At 40.2% G+C, this 21,589-nt stretch overlaps 1 protein-coding gene across 5 annotated transcripts in view; it reads right to left on the reverse strand.

Moving 5' to 3' along the window:
* Nucleotides 1–564: 564 nt before the first annotated feature.
* Nucleotides 565–21,589, reverse strand: part of ANO5 (anoctamin 5) — a 65,348-nt gene continuing 44,323 nt past the window's right edge. For all 5 annotated transcript variants that reach the window (XM_065683402.1, XM_065683400.1, XM_065683401.1 and 2 more), the window contains 12 exons: nt 20,965–21,070; nt 20,815–20,875; nt 18,875–19,026; nt 14,915–14,989; nt 14,036–14,258; nt 11,470–11,639; nt 9,939–10,036; nt 9,555–9,685; nt 7,644–7,849; nt 6,472–6,653; nt 5,216–5,321; nt 565–4,718 (listed from right to left, as the gene is read on the reverse strand). In XM_065683402.1, coding sequence (XP_065539474.1) covers nt 4,497–4,718; nt 5,216–5,321; nt 6,472–6,653; nt 7,644–7,849; nt 9,555–9,685; nt 9,939–10,036; nt 11,470–11,639; nt 14,036–14,258; nt 14,915–14,989; nt 18,875–19,026; nt 20,815–20,875; nt 20,965–21,070 — 1,732 coding nt within the window. In that variant the 3' untranslated portion in view covers nt 565–4,496. The remainder of the gene's footprint in view (nt 4,719–5,215; nt 5,322–6,471; nt 6,654–7,643; nt 7,850–9,554; nt 9,686–9,938; nt 10,037–11,469; nt 11,640–14,035; nt 14,259–14,914; nt 14,990–18,874; nt 19,027–20,814; nt 20,876–20,964; nt 21,071–21,589) is intronic.

Raw genomic sequence — 21,589 nt, forward strand, 5'->3', positions numbered from 1 at the left:
ATGTGTGGCTGAGAACTTGAGAAGTCACCTCAGGTCCTGGCATCGCAAAACAGTACCCAGAGAATGAAGGGAAAAGCAGCCTAGCCTGTGTCTTCCTGGACTGACTGTACTACATCTAGAGGACGATTAAAGCACCAAGTCTGAACCCCTGAACCATCTTCTCATGTAAAGTATTTGGAAAGTTCAGTTCACTCATAAGGTACCATAAACTCAAGCCCTCTCAGTCCATGGGCATTGACTACAATATATGCAGAATTTAGTACAGGTTTTCCTTGGTAATTCATCCTTAGGAAAATGGAGGAAGACAGAAAAGACTGTTACACAATGGGATTATCAAGTGGAAGATGGCAGTCAGATGGAGGCTTTCTTCAGTAATCTGAATAAGAAAGCTGCAAAGTTAAAATTTCAGGAAATCCATATTCAGCATCCAGATACCCTGCAATAAGTTGCAGAAATCTGTATGAATGTACTTTTCCCCATGAAGATCACTGGGTATTTAACTTTTAACACACTTCAGCTCCTCTCTGCAACCTTGGAATATTCAAAAACAGGCTGACAGCACACTAAAAATAAGCACTGCTTTATTTGCCAGGTTTAGATATTAAATTTACACAAGTTAACTGAATGCAATGTTTAAAAAATTTATTCCAACATTAGTATATCATACATATCAGCAACATACTTAGCAGACAAAAATACCAGTCCGATTACACTACAGTACAAGTCAAAACAAGCATTACATATAGAACAGTAGCGAAGTCCATCTATTTTCACTCAGTTCTGTTGTCTCAGGCCCATAGTATTACATAAAAAAAGTAAAAGCATAGTAACAAAATCTTCTAGGAAAAAAACCTCCCAACAGTCTAGTGTCTTATAGTAGCACTCTTATTTTGCAGTCATTTGCTCAGAACATACCACACTACATTTTTTCAAGGTAAAAATACTAAATTTTAAGTGGAAAAAAAACTATACAATCCCTGATTGCATTGCACTCAAAAGACCGATTTACTAACTAATTCTAATGAAGCAACCTACTGCTGCTTAAATGACAGTAGTTCCAAAACAGAACTATCTTCACTTTGGTTAAAGGACACTTTTAGATACTTGTATTAAACACAACTAAATCAATTGTTCCAACAGTAGGAATAAACATGTCCCCCATCTGACCAGTCCTTTTCCCTATTTTTCTCACTTTCCAAGAGCACTTCAGGAAATGCCTCTGAACCATTATAATCCTAATCTTTTACCAAAATACTGCTCAATGACAAGTAAAGGCAAACAATTATGTCAAGAGGTATTAAGACTTAAATTGTTATGTGACATCAGGTCTTGAGATGACAACAGATTCTGTTCTGAACAGTTCCTATATATGAAATCGTAATGCTATGAAGTGTAAGGATATGTTTATAAGATAGGCATCTTTCTTATTTAAATAAGCTGATTCCAGATTTTTTCCACTTTCCATTGTATGGATACAAGATAGACAAAACATCTGTTTGTACAGCATTCAATAGGAAGTGGTCTCAAAAACTAAGCTGGAAAAAGCACAAAGTGAGGGTCAAAACATCAATTGAACTCAGGTCTGCACGTGGGGCTTCTGCATATCAGTGCTGTATCCTGAACTAAGGCATTTCTTTGTTTTCCTTCTTGTTTTCTTTTTTGTTTTTCCATGTTGCTTTTAAACAGCATTATTCATTCACAATACATCTAGTTTGCTACCATCTTCTCAAGTGTGGTATATAGGACACTTGATTACGGCACCTGAAGAAACTAATGTTTCCTAAGCAGGAATAGTGCATCTCATACTGAATTTTCAAATCTGTTTTTAGCTTCAATCAGATTGTACATTTTGCATAGAAATATCATTTTGCATCTCCTCACCTTACCATCTGAATCAACTATTGGCACTGCCACCAGGAACAGAACTGTGAGCTCTAAATTAAGCAGTTTAGTTAACAGTATATGTGCAAAGAGCAGCAAAGTGCCTGCATTGTGTTAATTCCGGTGTGGTGTCCATAATTACAGCGACTGATACTCTTCTTTGGTTTATACATTAAGCAGCAGAGCTAATTTACTTATACATGCATTCCTCCAATACATCCATTACTTCCAATACATCTGAATACTCATGAGCACAGTCAGTTCAGCATGAACACAGATGGCCAATGTGCTTGGTTTTTCAAGCAAACTTATAGAACAAAGTTGATTAATTTACAGTAAATAAGAAATGTACATCTTCTTAACAACCTGACTGGCAGCCAAACCAGGTTAAGAAAATTTGGGCTTTTCAGCCTGGAGAAGAGAAACTGTGTGGAAACCTCAGAGCAGCCTTCCAGTATCTGAAGGGGGCTTACAGTAATACCAGAGAGGGACTATTCTTCAGGGACTGTAGTGATAGGACACAGAGTAATGAGTTTAAACAGGGGAGATTTGGGTTAGATACAAGGAAGAAATTCTTCCCTGTGAGTGTGCTGAGGCGCTGGCACAGGTTGCCCAGAGAAGCTGTGGCTGCCCCATCCCTGGCAGTGTTCAAGGCCAGGTTGGACAGGGCTTGGAGCAACCTGGTCTAGTGGAAGGTGTCCCTGCCCGTGGCAGAGGGTTGGAACTGGATGAGCTTTAAGGTCCTTTCCAACCCAAACCATTCTATAATTCTATGATTCTATGTTTGTTTGAGGTAGGTACTTAAAAAACCTTTAGTTAATAATGGCAGCTCCATGGTGACATGGATTTAGAACTCTGTTACAACATTAACTTTATTAGCCAAGCATCCCAAGACGTAGGCTAGGTCTGCTAAAACATAATACATAAACCTTAAGTTGTGGATCTAGTACACAGTGCATCATTTGGCTGACATGGAATACCAATCTGGATTATCTTTGTGTATACTTGCAAGGAAGTATAACTTTCTAAGTGCAAACATATTAAAATTTCTCATCTCTCTAGCTACAGCACTTTGGCATGAGAGAACTCAAGTCTACTTCAGTGCTACTTCACTGCAACAGTCGTGGTATCAGTGGCTCTCTGTGAGCAGCTCCAACAGCACTAATGCAGAAATGTGCCAAAGTAAGCATGGTTTGGCTAACACTGCACAGCTGTGGGTGCAGGTTCACAGTATCACAACGCCTGCAAGCACGCACGTTGGAAACAGGCATTTCCCCATAGTGAGAGCGTTTTCACATCTTCCGCCAAATGCAAACAAACAAGGCACTAAGCATGGAAGCGTTGATATGTTTCAAATATACAGCAAACTCATAAAAATGCCTAACTGCTTCAAATTTGAACATGAGGGCACATTCAGAAGCAGCTGGTAGCTACTCTGCACAAGTAGTTATTATAAATTTATAACCTTGATAACTCTGGAGAAAAGCTTTATGACAAAATAGGAAAAAAATCCTTCTTAAACAGAAATAAAAGAAAACAAATGTCCAAACCCCAGGCTCCTATGCATAAGGACAATAAAACCCAAACAGAGATTATTTGGCATGCTCAAAAATCTGTTGACTACAGATCCATGGACAAACCATCCAGCTTAGATCCATGAGTGTGGCGGTCCAGCTCCCCATCACTGACTGCACTGTCACACTCTGCACTATGCATTGAGTACAGACACACAGCTTGAGCCCAATAATCCAAACAAAGGAGCAGTCTTGGCAAAAACTCATGTCAAACATCATCTTTCAACGGCAGTTTTTGAGATGGAGAAATAAATTAGTTACACTTGTCTGAATTGCATACATATTCTCAAAAATACTGTAATTAGATGATTCGTCAATATTTGCACTAAAGAGCAAACTCTTTGGCAGGTGGTATCTTTACGAAAAGAAATTACGGGGTTTTTTTCCTTCATTAGTACTAATTGACTGAATTCTGTGCCTGTAAGTAATTCCAAGTAGAATTAAGCCAATATATTTTAAAACATCAATTCCTTCTAAAAAGTGAACAGAAGTTCAAAGTTTCAAACAAATGTTTTCTAAGACATAGCAGATTAAAAAAAAGCTCCAAACCCTAACCCTTTCATCTGGGGTGTTCTCCTGTTTAGAAGATCATGCCATAAAAATACTACCTGTCAGCATTTTCCATAGCAGGAGTCCTCTATGATAAGCCTTTTTGTTCAGCTGGAATACTTTTGTACCATCCTGGAATTTTGCACTGAGCAACAAGGAGGGAGGCTTGGTGGTCATGACCTTGCCCTGCCCTGTGAGCCCTTTGAAGGTAATGTTCTCTATATTGGATAAACCAAATTTGAGGATGAAAAAATTACACTTCTTATTCAAAGTGATGGGTAAATAGAAAACAGTGCTGAAATCATACAGTTACGTAGATTTCCTAAACCTAGAATGCTCAGTGAGACTTTTAGAGCAAAGTCTAAAATCTTTGGACTGAAAGCAAAGGGCTGAAACCTTTGTTGAAACACATCAACATGATGTGTACTAAGCAAATCATAGATGAAAAAAAAAAGCTGAAACGAGCTAAATCCCAAAAAGCTGTTTTTTCAACTACATGGCTCTGGACAACTCCATTCTCCCTTCTGTGGCAATGAACTCTTTTTCTGTGGCTCGTTTATCACCTTGACACAGTCTCTCCTTCAGTTTTTCAAGTTCATACTCATGCAGGATTTTCTGTGTTAAATATTTTTCACGTTTTATTTTGGCTTTCACATCCGCAGGGACGTCAGGAATCATCCATGCTACGAAGAATTTGACGATGAATACAACATGCTGGAAAAAAAAAGAAAAGGAAACCAGGAGAAATGTAACAACTCATTGCCAAATGACCTACTGTTTCATCTAACCCAAAAGAGAGCTTTTTTTTTTTTTGCTCACAAACAGAATACATTTCATAATTTATATTTGAGGTGTGCTGAAGAAAAGACTTTAATAACTCCCTTTCCCCTGAAACTTGCAAGACAGTGGCCTAATACTGAAGTGACAATTAAGCAAATTACAGATTTAGCTATTTGTAGCCAATATGTATCACTGCAAAATGCTTTCTGAATTTTGGGTATGGCCATCTCCCATCCAGCTCTTCAGTGAAACCAGGAGGAGGAAAAGTGCTAGTACAGGTGGTTCCTGCCTTTTCCATCTGCATAAAGACCTTCTTGAGTCTGGTATTACTTAGGAAAGAAACTATTTGATACTCAGCAGCTCTATTTTTGGTACTATTAGTAACTAGCTACAGTACCAATTTCAGCAGGAAAATTTCTTAGGGAACATACCTCCATAATAATTATAAAGGCCAGTTTTGCAGCAAGAATGTGCCAGAACTGCATAGTGTGTAAATACTTCCTCTCATGATCTGGAGGGTATCGATAGTCTCTGTACCTGTTGGATAAAAAGACATGCAAAGTTGAAATGTCGCAGTCAGTCTGAGACAGACTACAAGCTCAGTGACACTGACATGCAAATACAGCTGTCGCTTACGGAACCTTTTCACCTTGTTTTAAATGCTCTGTTTCCTTTGGCAGAAAAAGGTTGCCCCTTGATTTGTTTCTATGTGATGTTTGTTTAAACACCCTCATGTTCACCGCAGTGGAGCAGAGATGAGGATGTGTGAGAAGTGAAGTTCTGTACATAGGTCACTTTTTTCAGGCAATCACCAGCTGATACAGGACAGAGGGATGGAATGGATCACAGAGTGACAGACAGGTTTTGAGTAAATGTCACAGACGTTGTCAGATTATGGGCTGGGCAGATGCAGAGTTTAATGGAAGGACAGTCTTGAGTACATGTTCTACACTCACATGTATGAACAGAATAAAGACTCCTGAGGTTTTAAAGCTAAAACATCATACAAATGTAGTTTCTTCTTAAAGTGCTGGGGTTTTTTTGTATGTTCATTTATTTAGGGCTTTTTCATTTTCATCAAATCAATATTTTTCTTTTACCATGGACTTCTCCAAAGTCCTTTCTCAATTCTTCTGGAGCTTCCAACGCTTCTTCCAGCAAGAAAGGATGATTTTATTTTAATGAAAACAGGATGGCCTAGATCCTTGGTGGTATCTAGCACAGTAATGACCGACTTCAAATACCATGTCTCATTTTCAGCTCTGGAATCCAAACATCCCCTTAATGATACTTCCTTGTCCAGCTAGGCATTGCAGCCTAAAAACCTTTGAAAATACAGGCTGACGTTTGTAGCCTTAAGGACATCAATCTTCTCTAGCATTCAAAAATCAATAGTTTAATTAAGTAAAAACACCCCAAAACAAGCAAAAAGATTAGAAGTGAGACTCTTGAAACAGCAAAAAGGTGATTTTTTGATCTTGTACAATCTCAGCACTGCTTTGTTAATAAGCATTACCTCTCACACTTCGGAATCATGAGAATGCCATCATTTCATTTCTAGTGGACTGCTTAGACCTGCATTGACTTTTTATGCTGTATTCTACACATACTAAGAATTATACTTATATATACACATACTGTATTATACACATACTAAGAAAACATCTGTTATTACACCAACACCAACCTGCATATGACAAAGTCTTCTCGATTCACTTTAGGCTTATTTCTGTCAGGAAAATCTGATATTTGAAACACTGACAAGCTATTGTTTATGTATCCAGACATCGGCGACTCTTCGTTTTCAGAATAGGCATAGTAGTAAACTAAACGAGGAATCATATCTGATGTGAATGCAACAATAAAAGCCTGAAAAAGAAATTTGGAAAAGGAATTAAGGAAGTGGCCCACAAACCTTGTGAGGGTTTTGGCACTGTCACTCAGTGGTGTAACTCAGAATCTTTTAAAGCAAGGGTAAGCAGCATAGCACTTCACCTTGGTAAAGATACTGACTGCAGCCTCCCCTGCAAGAACCAGCATTCAGTGAACAAAATATATGGGAACAGTCCTTACAAGAGGCACCAAATCCCAAATATCCCCTCAAATCAAACTGTCTTCTACCTGTGATAACAGATAAGGTTTTGAATCTTGTGAGAAAGGATGAACTCGAATTCAGCGTGCAATCACTGGAGGGAATAGGAGGGAGCCACTTTCTCCAGCTGTATCTGAAAACTAAACGGCTCCCAGCACATTTTGCCTGGGAACTGGAGATACTTTGGATGCTCAGGTACCTTACTACTTAGGCAATACCTACAAGTGGATTTGTTGCCCAAGACACTTGCAGATCTGATACTACTTAATATTCCACACTAGAAAAAGGCAACTCTTGTGCTCAGCAGTCTGCCTTCCATTATACTTCAGATGGCATAGTAGCACAGCATTTAGTTTCCAGTTTATACTAAGTACTCTGAGCCACTGGTCCCACAGGGGCATCAGGAAGCAGCTGAATGAGCAGAATTCCCACAAACGGGTACAACAAGACATAATGTCATCAGGCCGACACGATTAATCCACCTCTCCTGTCCCCTTGGGGCAATCAGTGTGCTTCACCAGACTAAGCTTCAGACTGGCTTATGCCGTTCCAAAATGCTGGAAAACGCAGCCAAGTGAGTGAAAGATTACAGTCCACTGAAGTGTGGATTGTGTAATCAACAGAAAAGCCAAACCACCCAAATGAGGTAACATCTGAGGAAGTCAATACTGATGATGAAGGAGAAAAAGCATCAGCTGATTTTTAAATCTGCAAATTGCGAGTACAAGGAAGAATCAAAGTTGATGTAGCACAGTTAATGTACTTACATTAGTGACGACAGACAAGATGGCCATTCCATTCAGGATTTCTTGCCAAACTCCTATGCTATGGGCTTTTGCAGCCACAGGTCTCCTATACTGGGTCGTTAATTTCCAGGAGTCTACTCGAATTTCCAGGATATTATTCATCAGAGCAAGGAGGGGAGCCAGCGGAAAAGATGCCACGAAGAGAGTAATGAATCCAAACTGAATGACTACAAGGGAGAAAAGAAAAGTGCCAAAATCTGCCCCTACAGAAGTACCTTCAGGGAGACAATGAAACGTGCAAGTTGCCATTTGCAGACAAGCAAGAAGTCATCTTTAGCCCTGCCCGAAACCAAGTGATAACCTGCCCCAGCCCTGAGACTTGTCTAGTCTCTCTCTCAGGGCTGCCAATCAGCAGCACCGAAGAGAATGGGGCATCTGGGTCCTCTCAAATAGTGCTGCCAGCAGTGCTGGATACGAGTTCTTTCATGGTGCCACAGTTGTCTCCTGAATGGAATGCAGCTGTAGGGGAATGGGAACATACTCATCCATCGCATTTCTGAATTATGAGAGGAACAAAACCAGGCTGGTTTTCCTTTCCTGCAGTTTGTACAGAGCAAGCCTATTCTCCTTTTACTTGTCAGCTACAGTCCTAAATGAAAAAGAGGAAATATCACCTTACCTCCAGCTATGGCTACTGGTTTAGTCTAAATGATACCAAATCAGAATGTAACAGTTCCACTATGGAGTTTTAATGTTAGTTTAAGAATTGCAAACAAAATACATCAACGATTCCTTCAGTCATTACCAAAATGAAATGTCTCTTTGTACAGAATGTGACAGTCCTCAATGCAGAGCCAATACTGCCATGATGTCTTGAAGACAGGAAATAGAACATCTTGTCTGGTTTAAGCAGTGGATAAAAATAAATTCCCATGCACCAGCCATCAGCTCCTCCATGCTTTCAGAGACGAGTTCTTCATCTTAGACAAGAAACGAAATCCCTACTCGCTTAGCAGCCCCAGGGCAATGCTGGAGCTTAGTGGTTCAGCTTTGCTTCAGGAAGAGCAAGGACATCTATTACAGGCATGGCTGACACCAGTGATTGTTCTGAGTATATTTGATTTACAAGATCAGGGCCCTGTATGAAATATCACAAAGTGTAGGAAGTGACAATAATAAAGCTACACATCTCTAGGCAATCTAGAGCACCTGATCGTTTCTGTAGAAATAAAACAGTACAAAGATCCACTTTTCAACAAATTCTGTCCTTCTAATAAACAAATATTCTCTCTATATATATTTTTTGTGTACTTTACATTTAGTTTGCCTTCAGTGCTTGTTTTAGTTTCTCAGGTTCTGTGGACCAATTTCATACACTGACCTGCTCACATTACCTTTGGAAAAGCCCACTGTGCTACCCAAGCTCCCTCTGCTGGGCTGCTCACTGCATGGAAGTACTGATCAGCAAAAACCTCAAACTAAATGGAGTCTTCCCAGTCCAGTTTGCAGACCTCCTATTCGTAGTGCCCATCCCTACAGAGTATTTGGCACTCAGCCCATACTTACAACTTTCCCATACTTACAACTTGCACTGGCATCAGCTGAGAATATGCTAGGGAACAAGAACAGACAGTGAGACAGCCGGCTGCACTGAGAATAACGTTCCCCATTCAAATGAGGGAAACAGATAAGTCTTTGCAGTGCTTCTGTGAAATCCCCCACAGTCTAAGATGCAAAGGCAGCTTGTTTGTTTAGGTTTTTTTTTTTCATTGGGCTGACCTATTTAACGATTTCCAGCAGTTAATCATCTGCTGTTTACCAGATGAAAGTGGTGGCATCAACCCAGAACAATGAATTGAGAAGCTTTTGTTTTTTACAGTGTCAACACAAAGTGTCTTGTCCTCAATTCTAAATGTGTATTTTTAAACTTACCCATTTCTAGATATTCATAGAACAGGCCTAACGCTCCAAATGTCTGCAGATCATGGTCTTGCTCCCAGCGACTGTATAAATTTTCTGGATTATTTCTAGCTTTCCGGCGCCCCCACCAGTTACAAATCCAGCTGCAAATGCAGATAAGAGGTTAATAATGAGAGAAGGAGATTAAGTATCCCTTTCTCTAAGCAAGCTCCTTGTTGCAACATGCTTTTACAAAAGCACGGCTTTCACAAAAAAGAGGTCAAAAGCTCCTATGAAATAAGTCTACTTGTCTGGAAAGAATTTATCTTAGCTTCTTCATACGGCAATACTTGTTATCATTCCTTCCAAGAATTTCCTATCTACAACAAGGGCATCTCAATGTAAGGGGGAACTTACGGTACAATGGCCTCTTGAATATTTCCCCAGATCTGTTTGCCAGCCATGACTATGGTGAGCTGTGTCGTCAATTCTATCAAGCAGCCTGCAGGATCGCACTGGCAGAGACAAATTGAAGGTTAGTGGACACGAACAACAGACATAACCCAGATAAACCCTAACCTGCTAAGATAGAAATTAAAGACAGACAAGTAGAAGAGTTCTTAAAACTTTTTAGGACAACACTTCATTTTCATCTAGGCTGCCAGCGAAGATACCCTTCTAGGAAGGCTGTTACAGAAGGGCTTTTCAGTGCTCAATGTGCTTGATAAAACACATTGATAAAACAAGAACATGTCTGAAAAATACTAGTATCTGATGGGGGCCTACAAGGATGCCAGAAAGAGACTCTTCATCAGGGACTGTAGTGACAGGACCAGAAGCAATGGGCTTGAACTTAAACAGGGGAGATTTAGGTTAGGTATAAGGAAGAAGTTCTTCCCTGTGAGTGTGGCGCTGGCACAGGTTGCCCAGAGAAGCTGTGGCTGCCCCATCCCCGGCAGTGTTCAAGGCCAGGTTGGACAGGGCTTGGATCAACCTGGTCTAGTGGAAGGTGCCCCTGCCCATGGCACAGGGTTGGAATTGGATGAGCTTTAAGGTCCGTTCCAACCCAAACCATTCCATGCTTCTGAGATTCTGTAATGACCATTTAAAGAAGAGTAATCCCCCCTTCCAGGGATGGCATATGTCTTAGGATAATGCTGTCTTAGGGAGTATAAAATTCATTTGGCTCCCACTGATATTTGAACTTCCTAAGGACCTGATGCTCTTTTGAAACATCGGATGAAGGATGAGGCTTGGGCTGCTGAACACTTCATCCACAACAATCAGGGCTGGATTAGCCTGGATACAATGTGACAGCAATGGAAGCTAATGGGAGCTTTGCCTGGTGGTCTGCAGCATGCCTTGTCATACTTCTCAGTGAAGGTCAGTGGATGAGGAGCACTGCAGAACAGGGATGCCTGAAAGGAATTTACTTTAAAGCCTTTAAATTCAGCCAGATCAGGACTGTCTCCTTGTAATGATCCCTTAAGAAGTGGAAATCTATAATCTATATCAATTTATAATAACTTCCTTTAACCTAAGACCTATGGCGAGACCCACTGCAATTTCAGAAGAACTTGGGACATGGAAAACATTTTGATTTTTCACTCTTATGTCTGACAACCACAGATTTCACTGTTGGTGTTTCCCTGATAAACAACAGCAGGAAGAGTCCTTGGAATGCCTGAATGGTTTGGGTTGGAAGGGACCTTAAAGATCATCTCATCCCAACCCCCTGCCATGGGCATGGACATCTTCCACTATATGAGGTTGCTCCAAGCCCTGTCCAGCCTGGCCTTGAACACTGCCAGGTATGCCTCTCCATCAGCATCAGGATGACCAACTGAGGTCCAGCTTACTCCAAGTCAAACAAGAAACTGGTAATTTATAACTGGAGGGGATAAAGAGTTTATTATTATTCAAACCACCTTAAACAAGAAAGTCCTACCTCTTCATTTCGCCAGCGATTAAACATATATGTGTAGGCACCTGGATAACCAACAAATTTCCCTTTGAAGAAGGCCACATAGAAGCAGGATGAATAGTAGTTGACAAACTGGAACAAAAACATTTTCATAGTGAGCCTGTTCTCGTATTCCATATGAGTTCTTGGTATCTCTGTAAAATGGAAAAGGGCAACTTTATTTCCCTTTATTCCCTTTAAAAGGATATAGATTCATAAACACTCATGCACAGCACCCTTACATCCCCAAGGGAAAAAAGAAAGAAAACCACCTACAAACATTTCAGCAGATGGTGTTCCTTTTCTCAAACACTCTACCCTTAATTTACAAGGCAACGTTCTGAGTAGGCAGGTAAGTGAAAATCATTCTTAAAACTCATATAAGCTTCCATTTTCCTTTCCTTGTACCGTCCACTAGCACATGCCTATCGCCAAATCTTAGGCTATTTTAGGAGATCCAAGATGAATCTCACACAGTGACTAGCAGGGACTCCTAGAGTATGACAATTTCACTGTTGGCTACGTACATGATAATATCTTTTTTTTTCTTTGTGGTAGAAAAGTATCTTCTAGGTTGCTTTTTTTCTCCCAATATGCTGTATGTGTGTAACATTAAAATCAGCAGAAACTGGGTGGGCCTTCTGCCTCTGAAAAATGAGACTCTCAACAGGGGAAGAACAGGGAAGGATACAGGCGTCTTGGTAGTGCTGAGCATCACCAAGCTTCTGCTGAAGTTTAGCTGCCTTCATATCACATAATAATAATGTTTACATTTTTAAAGGTAGCAGGAAGCCCTAAGGACATTGGTAAATTGTCTGTTAAATGGTAACATACAACCAATTCAAGCTGGGAGAAAGAAGAACAAAGTACACCACAAACATTCAAGTGCCTCTGAATTGGTCAGGACCTGGCAAATGTGTTGAGTTGACCTGCCCTATGGTAAAGTGATCTTATAGATCTGAGTAAACTAACATTTCCAAGCTTGGCGTAAATTGGCATGGCAGAAGAATGTGGAGTATTTACTGGAACTTAACAGCAGGGGGTACTGCAAAGGAGGCAGCACCCAGTGAGGCAGTCTGCCTAGCTTGCAGCACATTAAAACATTTCTATTGTCAGTGAGCTCTTCAAATGTCAGACACACAACGTTCAGAGCCCAGAGGCAGGTTATATTCCGTACATGAAAGCAAAACCTGGCCTAATCTTTTAAAGGAATTCAGGAGTGCAGAGGGCGTGAACTAACAGCAGCATTTCTTGCCCTGGAAACAAGGGTGCCTCTAAGCCCGCGCTTAGCGCAGCTGCCAGAAGAGGGCAGCAGCTCCCCGAAAAGCAAACTGATTTTTCCTCTGTAACTGATAACCACAGGCAGTGCTGACTTTGAAAATTAATCCTCCACGCTTGCAAGCAGCAAAATAACATTGCTGAGCCTTCATGCTTATATTTCATGCCCGTCAAAAAAAGAAAGATTAAAAATGATGATTTTATGTTTGTTTTGTGAAATTGCTAGGGGCATTTTTACTTATTACTTGTTCTTTCTTAGGTCTAATTTGTCCAAGCGAGATAAGTAATACAGATCTCTGAGAGAGGAGACAGTCCACGATAAATCAAAATAAACCCAATTCAACATCCCATTAACTGTCTGCAAGAAACACTTTTCAGTTCTTGATTCCACTTGTAAGACCTTATAAAGAAAGATTACCAAACTGTTTTTATGACAGCTGTACAAACCCCAAACACCTCATACTTTCAGCTCTGCCTCCCCCCAGCTGAACAGTCTGCAATTATTTCTTTCTACAAAGCACCTGCAGGGACTTGTACCTCTAAATCGTTAAGGGCAAACAAAATAAAATATGTAAGAAGGGCTCTAGGGGAGGATATTTCCAACAAGCAAGCAACAGTCAAGCATCAAATCTGCTGCAAAAGTCATAGATCTTTCTGGACCTGCCTACTGGCTCCTCCAGCTCTAGAGCAAGGCTACCAATGGCTACAGCCACAGTGACACCTCGTAGGCCCAGCTTTGCAACCTGCCCAATCTCTGACATTCCAAATTTGTAAGTATATTGCTAAGGGAAAAAGCGCTCAGAACAATGGAAATACTGTACTCTCCCATCTCCCAATCTTTTCCACTAAAGGAAGAGACATGACTATTCAATCTTTTATCTTTTTAAGATGGCTGTGCAAGCTATGATCTGGTTTTAAAAACATACCTCCAGGACTTCTAATTGAAATACAACTCAATCAGTTTGATCTTGCTTTGGTGACTAATATAACATGATAATTTTTAATTGTGTTCACAAGTACGACTGTGCCCACAGACTAATTTTAATATATGCAAATATTATACTAAGAGAAACTAGTTTATAATAACTATTCAAATGCAGAGAAAATGTTCCACACATAGCCATGGATATAACCGAGTCACTGTTGCACGCTACAGGCTACCATCCTGGTGCTCCCACTATGCCCCAGTGGAGAATAACTGCACAGAGCACCTCTAGATAAGTTCTATCTTCAGCAATTCCTTGAGCAGCTTGTCTTCAAGCGCACTGCTTACCCATGTCAGTAATCCAGATGGCTATTCTCTCATAGAAGAAATTCAGGATCATGATGATGACAAAATTCAGGCATGAGGCTGTGACTGAAGTTGCCAGCTGAGGGGTCAGTAACCCACTGATGGGTTGCAGAGTCTGCGTGTTCTCCATGAGGCTGGCGAAGGCAGCATACACTGCGAGGCGATATACGATCACTGCTATCATGCTAGCTATAATCAGAGACACCTAAGGAAAAGAGACATGAAACACACAGCTCGGTATAGCTAAAAAGCTGACAAAATAAGATGTAAATCTTCATGGTTTATTCTTTATGGCTAGGAGTTTGGTAACATTGAAATGCAAAGAACACAGGCAAAATACTATATTATAGTTGAGATGTTAAACCAAACAGATTTAATTAATACAAAAAAGTACAGACAATACCAATATTAGAAAGTGCAGTAGAATACAAATTCAGACATGGAGATGGAAGAGACAAGCCAGATTATATCATCCACCCTGAAATTCACTCTGCAGGTACTTCTACAGAGGATTATGCAGGTACTTCATTGTAGTGAATAATACTTTTTTGGTTGTTTTGTTTTGTTTGGTTTTTTGCCTTTACTACAATTTTTTTTCAGTATGGTCTGTTAACAGCTCATAAGCCAGAGAAAAACTTATCCCGATGCTAAAATGCCCAATTAAATTCCTAATTAATAACAGATTTCCAAAGTGTTTTTTTTTTTAATTTGAAGTGCATTTTGCGTGTCAGCATGAAATGTGCAGGACAATAATAAAAGCGTGTGTTAGTATCACAATTAAAACCAGTTTGTGTTAAGGTTGTGATTAGTGATGATCAGCAATTGTGACGTGTTAAAGTGACAATTCAAAAAGATGCTCACCCAGAACAACACTGTAGTTCCTGAGATGCAGAACCGCACAGCCTGGCTAGTTATAGGCAAATAAGGCTCCATCTCCTGAAACAGTCAAGCAAGCACAGCACAGTTCACAGATCCATAATCTTATTCTAATATCAAGCAGCACACAGAGCTCTCTTCAGCTGAGTGGAAGTGCCCACATCTGAGGAAAACCGTTTAGGAACCCCTCCCTCTAGAAGGGCAGACAGGACATGGTTTTGAGTGTGCTGGGGTGGACGGAATACAGATCAGGGCAGAAGTGGCCATAAAAATGCTGAAAGATAGTACCTGTGAAGAATGGTTAAACCTTTGCAAAAAACAATCAGTAGCTGAAGAAAAAAAAGACCAATTTCTTCATTAGATGAGCTGGCCAGAATGATTACTGTAATGCTGGGTCAGCTGTCAGACAGCTCAGAGCCCACAACCAGACTGAATTTTAAGGAATTCTTCATGTTTAGGTTTCTTAGAACAGTCATTTACTTGGATGTGCCATGTTTTTTCCACACAGCCAGAGAACATTCTCCTCCACTCCTTCAATTTCTTTTTCATTTTAATTGAAGAAATGGTCACATTCATTAGTTGCCAACCTCTGCCACAGCACCAGGCAGCAAGGTCTTACCCAGGCAAGTATCCCCACATAGCACATGAACAACTTCCCATGTTCATGTAAAGTTTTCTTTTTTGCAACCAATTCTAACTCCTAAAATAACAGATTACAAGTGTTAAGAAAGGATCATTTAAGAACTAATACCTATAGAAAGAGTTAAGAAAAAAATAACCTGAATTTGATAAAGGCATTGTAGGATGCTTATGCTCCTCTTGGACAAAGGGTCACCAATTACTATAGGCAAGCACAATATTAAGTATACTGAACCAGAAAATACTTTATTTGACAACAGAAGATACTGAACCTGAAAAATGTTGAAGGCGTTTATTTTCTGTTGCACAAAAGTCCAGAATGTGCCAAACACCCTAGCATAATGTGGTGTAATTATTCTGAATACAATGGCTGCAACTGAGCTGCACATTTCTCCCTGACATAACCAAGCAGGAGCAGCTGTTTGACAAGCATTGTTTCTTGACGGCCATATTCTTTACCCAGTCGGCATATTCCACCACTGTGCTTTTGTCTGAAGTACCATGTGCTGTTCTCTCAGGAGAGGTTTACTGCCTGCATCTGCCTGTGCATACGTACTAAACGCAATTATCAATACTGTAGTCAAGTTACATGGTGATGTAACAGTTAAAGGCTCTATTAACAGGATTGTAAAACAAAGCTGAAGATAAGATACAAGCACAGATATCAGGTGACTCTACACAGACACACAGAATGGTTTGGGTTTGATGGGATTTAAAGCTCATCTAGTTCCTGCCACAGGCAGGGACACCTTCCACTAGACCAGGTTGCTCCCAAGCCTCACCCAGCCTGTCCCTGAACAATGCCAGGGATGGGGCAGCCACATCCACATCTGTCAAGTTAAACACCAAGTACAGCAGGTGTCAAGAAACAGATATGCTCCCCTCCATCCACATCACCACAGCATTTACGTTGGCTCCATCAGGATAGCTCATAACTTTTTATACCTGTTTTGTATTAGTAAACAATATGTATATTCTGTACTAAGAACAAATATTCTGCGTATTCTAGGCTATTCAACAAGCTTTTTACTTCAGAACGAAGTGTAGGCAACTACGTGCAATGACAGAGCCTAAGTTTGAATGGAATGCTTCACTATTTATGTAAATTAGGATTCTACCATAATCAGCAAACCCACATTTTGGCTATGATCTAGCTTGATTAATACCACAAGCAAATTGAGGTTTTTATTGAAGCCCCAAGATGGGCAATTTCTGTTTCAGAGCACCTAGAATTTTGAATTGTGGCCAAGAATAATGAGGAAATAGTTTTCTGAGCGAGGCAAAGACAGCCTTGTGATGCAGGTAACTCAAGTGACCTGGACCCATATTGCCTTATTGCAGAATTAACTGATTGAAAGCATGGTCCTTTCATGTGTTCAGTATTCCACATTATGAAACAAAAGGAAATGACACTGCAGCCTGGCTAACCAGTATGCTTTGCTAGAACTGGGTGTTGATCATGACCACTGCTAAACCCCAACGCACAAAAGCTCCTGAAAAATCCATCAAGGTAATAAATTGATGCATCATAAAATAAGGGATTGGACAGTCATTAATTTTTATGGTAATTGTTAATGCATACTTAGAAAGCACAGAGCAGCGCAGTATCTCACTCTGAGACAAGAAAAATGTATTATGGTCCAATTTCTATTTCCCAAATGTAGTTGAAATAAACAATTCTACCTAAAAGGTCTACATGAATGTAAGGAGCTCACAATCTCCTCCCTCACGACAGTTATACACACACACCTAATCCACACCATCTTTGGCTGTGAACCGCTGCAGCTTATTCACCTCCTCAGACTATGGGTTTGCTCTGTGCTGACATAACCACCACCTGCCAGTCAGTTTTGAGACTGAGCATACACAGGAATGCAAGCTAGCAGCCAGCATCCCACAGGCAGACATGGGTTTTCAATTAGCAGAACCAGCTAATGAAAAACTGTTTTACCCACAACTCTTTTCCTGAGCATGCAGAAGTCAGTAACTCAGCAGAGCTACACTCAAAATCATAGTGTGTGGTTCTCCAAAATCAGACCTGTTACTCGTACATTGAAGAACAGCAGCATTAATGGTGCATGTGCAGAAGGGGAAGTAGAGACAGAAAAACCGGCTCTCACGAGCAGTAAGATTAGTGTATACACTTCCTAATAGCTAAGGAGACAAGTCCTGAAAGACAGGGCTACTGTTTATATAGCAGTGATACTTCACATGCTCTAAGCTTCTATTTCTCATCTGAAGACTTGTTCTCTAAGTACACCTATGACTTCACTTGATCTAGTGAAAAGAAGTTATTCATATGCAGCTCTAGGAAGAGGAATGCTGTTTTAAAAATAGGTCAAATTGAGGTGGTAGATGTACTGGAATGTGACCATCTGATCCCCGAATTTGTCCAGTAACTCCTACCTAAATTAAATATAAATGAAGACAACCATTTATACAAAGCATTTAACAGAGTTAAAGAGTGTGGTTAATTGTATCTCAGATTTCTAAGAGCTTCAGCAACCTCTCTTTCCCTAGTGTTCTTCAAAGTGGTTTATATGAGAAGCAAACCCACAGCTAGTGCCACCTACATATCTTTAGATCAAGATGGCTGCTTCTTCCTATGTGGTGTAGGGATGAGAAAGAGTCCTTTTAAAGGCATGAAGATTCCAGAGACTGCTACCTGGAAACATGAAGGACACTGTAAAGACAGTGTTAGCCAAGTGAAAATTATAAACTTTGCCTCTGTATTCCTGATTTAATATATCATAGAACCCAAATGGTGGAGGTTGGAAGGTACCTACCTTAAAGCTCATCCAGTTTCAACCCCCTGCCATGGGCAGGGACATCTTTCATTAAACCAGGTTGTTCCAAGCCCTGTCCAACCTGGCCTTGAACACTGTCAGGGATGGGGCAGCCACAACCTGTCAGCAGCTCACCACCCTCAATAGTGAATAATCTCTTCCTAAAATTGGTTTTCAGTAGAAATTAAAACCAAGAGAGGAGAATTAATGAAAGTTATGCATGCATTCCAGAGGCAAATTCTGCTTTGATGCAATCCACTGTGTTCAGGAGAGGTGAGGTTGGCATCATATTCTCCACACTTCAGCCAAATCCCCTGCTGCCATAAGCACTGCTTTCTGGGGATTCAGTAGGGGAGGGCCTGCCCTGCTCCAAGATGAATGTGGCATTGCCTATGTGTCTCAGAAATCTTTACCTAGCCGTAAGATACAGACTTCTTGTTCCTGGGACACAACTCACACATAAACAAACTGTCACCATACAACTGAATCTGTGAGCATGTCAACTCAACATACTCCCTACCTGAGTAACAGGATTCTTCTTCTTCTGGGTACATTTTGCCTCATACTCAGGCCTCAGCTGGAGTTGTTGCTGTTCCTCTTCAAAATCAACCAAATCCCACTCATATTTTAGTCTAGCTTGCCGTCTCTTCCAAAACTCCAAGAAAAGTGTAACTGCAGTTTGGAAATGTTAAAATACAGTTAAGGGAGAAGGGAATGAGTTCATGAACTAAGTTAAAGTTATTTCTGCACAAGTTTCTAATCAATGGTCTCACAATGAGATCTATTTTTACTGACTACTTATTAAACGTCACAGCTAAGACCATAATATGGATTAAGTAGTTCATTGGCTAATTGAATGCCAGAAATGGATGACAAGAAAAACAGCAAGACAGAACACAGGTACTTCCATGTGCATGATGACCACATTCAATTACAGTTTAACTACATTACATATGCAAATAGCAACAAGGAATTATCAAAGGGACATGATAATTCAACTAATTGCTTGTGCATAAGCCTGCAACATATGAATAACTATAACAAATAAGCAGAATGTTTTCAAGTATCCATGTTCAAAGATTTCTGTTGCTTTTTTCTTATTATCTGATATCATGGTCATTTTAAAGACTGTGAACGTCTGATGCTTTTCATATGCTCCAAGGGTGAGGCTGGCTTAAGAAATTTTTAAGACACTAGAGGGAACTAATTTCACATATAAACAACTATAAAAGTTGTAATACTGTATAACATTTTAAAAGCCCTCTATAAACTACTTTAAAATGCAAACCTCTTGTAATCTGATTGTTCTTATTTGACCTGGAGAGGCTTTATGGTTTACACAAGCACAGGAAAGCTTATCTTCTGCAGTTCTCAACTCTTTTGCTGGTACTTTCTGGATTAATCCACATCACTCAAATGCTTGTGGTTAAAACCAAGCAAAGTTCAGTAAAATAACCACACAACAGCTTATTCTGGTTTTTGGTTGGTTGTTTTCTGTTCTGGTTTTTTTTTGGGGGGGGGAGGGGCAGCTTTTTGAGAATTCTCTATGCAAAATGTGGCTGGATCCTTTGATAACAAATAAACAAATAGATCTTTTTTTTTTCCTATTGGCACGTAGAGATCTTTGTGTGTTAATGAAGTATCTATATTCAAACTAAAGATATAATTATGATACTTCATACAGGCAGTATGAAATGGGAGACAAGGTATTTAAGGAAATACAAAACATTAACTACACAATCCTGCATTTATAAACCTTCACAGAGTTTAAGAAAAGAACACAGAATCATAAAATAGCTTTGGTTGGAAAGGACCTTCAATGGTCATGTAGTCCAACCCACCTACAATGAGCAGGGACATCTTCAGCTAGATCAGGTTGCACAGAAATATATCCAGCCTGGCCTTGAATTGAAGAAAATACCATCTTCAAGTCTAAACAAGTTACCACTTGGTGTGAAACTGCTTATAGAGAGGCAGGAAATCCACCTGTGTCTGCATCATCAAAACATACTGTAATGTATGAACTTAACCAGAGTAGAAGCCAGCTAATTCTCAGTGTACAAGTGTTGCTAATGAAGTAGTAGTGCTGGACCACCATTCAGTGGAAAGACATAGAAGCTCTCTACTCCCTCACAGGGACACTTCGAGCATGCAGGGCTGAGCAGAGGGGATGCTTACAAGGACTGTATAAAGTGGGACCACTCTGTCCTAGGTTACAAAGGAAACAAAGAAGTATGGAATGCTTATGATATCCTAGATGTCTGAGAGGTTCTGTTTGGGTTTTTTTTTTTTTTTAAGTCTAAATCCTGTGTCACCTTAAATTATTTTCACTCTTATCACTTCTGCATCTGAAGCAGGATATTGAAGTTGTTATTCCCCTTCTTCACACTTGCTGTGCCCCTCAGCAGTTTGGCCAAGATCTCCTTATAGCTTGACAAGGAACTTATCAAATGTACTCACCCCATATGCCCATGAAAATGGCAAAAAACAGAGTGGCCACGTTGTCAAACAAATGGGAATACTGCAACAGAATACACAGGAACAGGTCAGGACTGAACTAGTTTTCAGTGCGAACAAAAATGGCAAGTGACTGTAGAACCAGATACAGACCTCTGAGGACTCACAGGTGGTGTTCAGTCTCCAGTACTCACACTCTCGGTCACAAAGAGGGCACATGATGATCTCTCCTCCAATTGCAGGGTCACAGATTTCTTTGCTGAGGAGAAAAACATTGCACAGTATCTGTTTTGATAGCATTTGAAGAGCTGCTATAGGAAATTGATCTATATAATATAATATATAATATATAATAACTTAAGAGCTTCCTCTGTTCAAAGTTCAGCATTTGCAGCTTCCCAGAGAAGAACACCAGTCTTATTACATTCACTAGTGTGGTTGATCAGAGCAGGCCAAGCAGTGTAGCAGCTGCTACAAAGGAAAACTAGCAATTCACTTGGCATGAGCTTTCTGGTTCCATCAGCAACGGATCACACATCTGAAAGGAGCTGAACTACACACACACTGCTTGCAGGTGAGATACCAATCATGTCATTTCTCATCAGGTTAGCAATCCATTCAGAACACCTTTTCTATAAGCAGAGGTGTTAGTTCAGCTTTGCTATCTACAGTAACATTAGCTACTTCAACTTAACTACTTCAGTAGGCAAAGTTTCCAATCCCATGGTAGTCCTTCAGTGTCCAGAGAAATCTGAACATGCGCAGCAGTATTCCCAGA

This window comes from Lathamus discolor, chromosome 6 (assembly GCF_037157495.1).
Source record: "Lathamus discolor isolate bLatDis1 chromosome 6, bLatDis1.hap1, whole genome shotgun sequence".
In the NCBI taxonomy this organism is placed as follows: domain Eukaryota; kingdom Metazoa; phylum Chordata; class Aves; order Psittaciformes; family Psittacidae; genus Lathamus; species Lathamus discolor.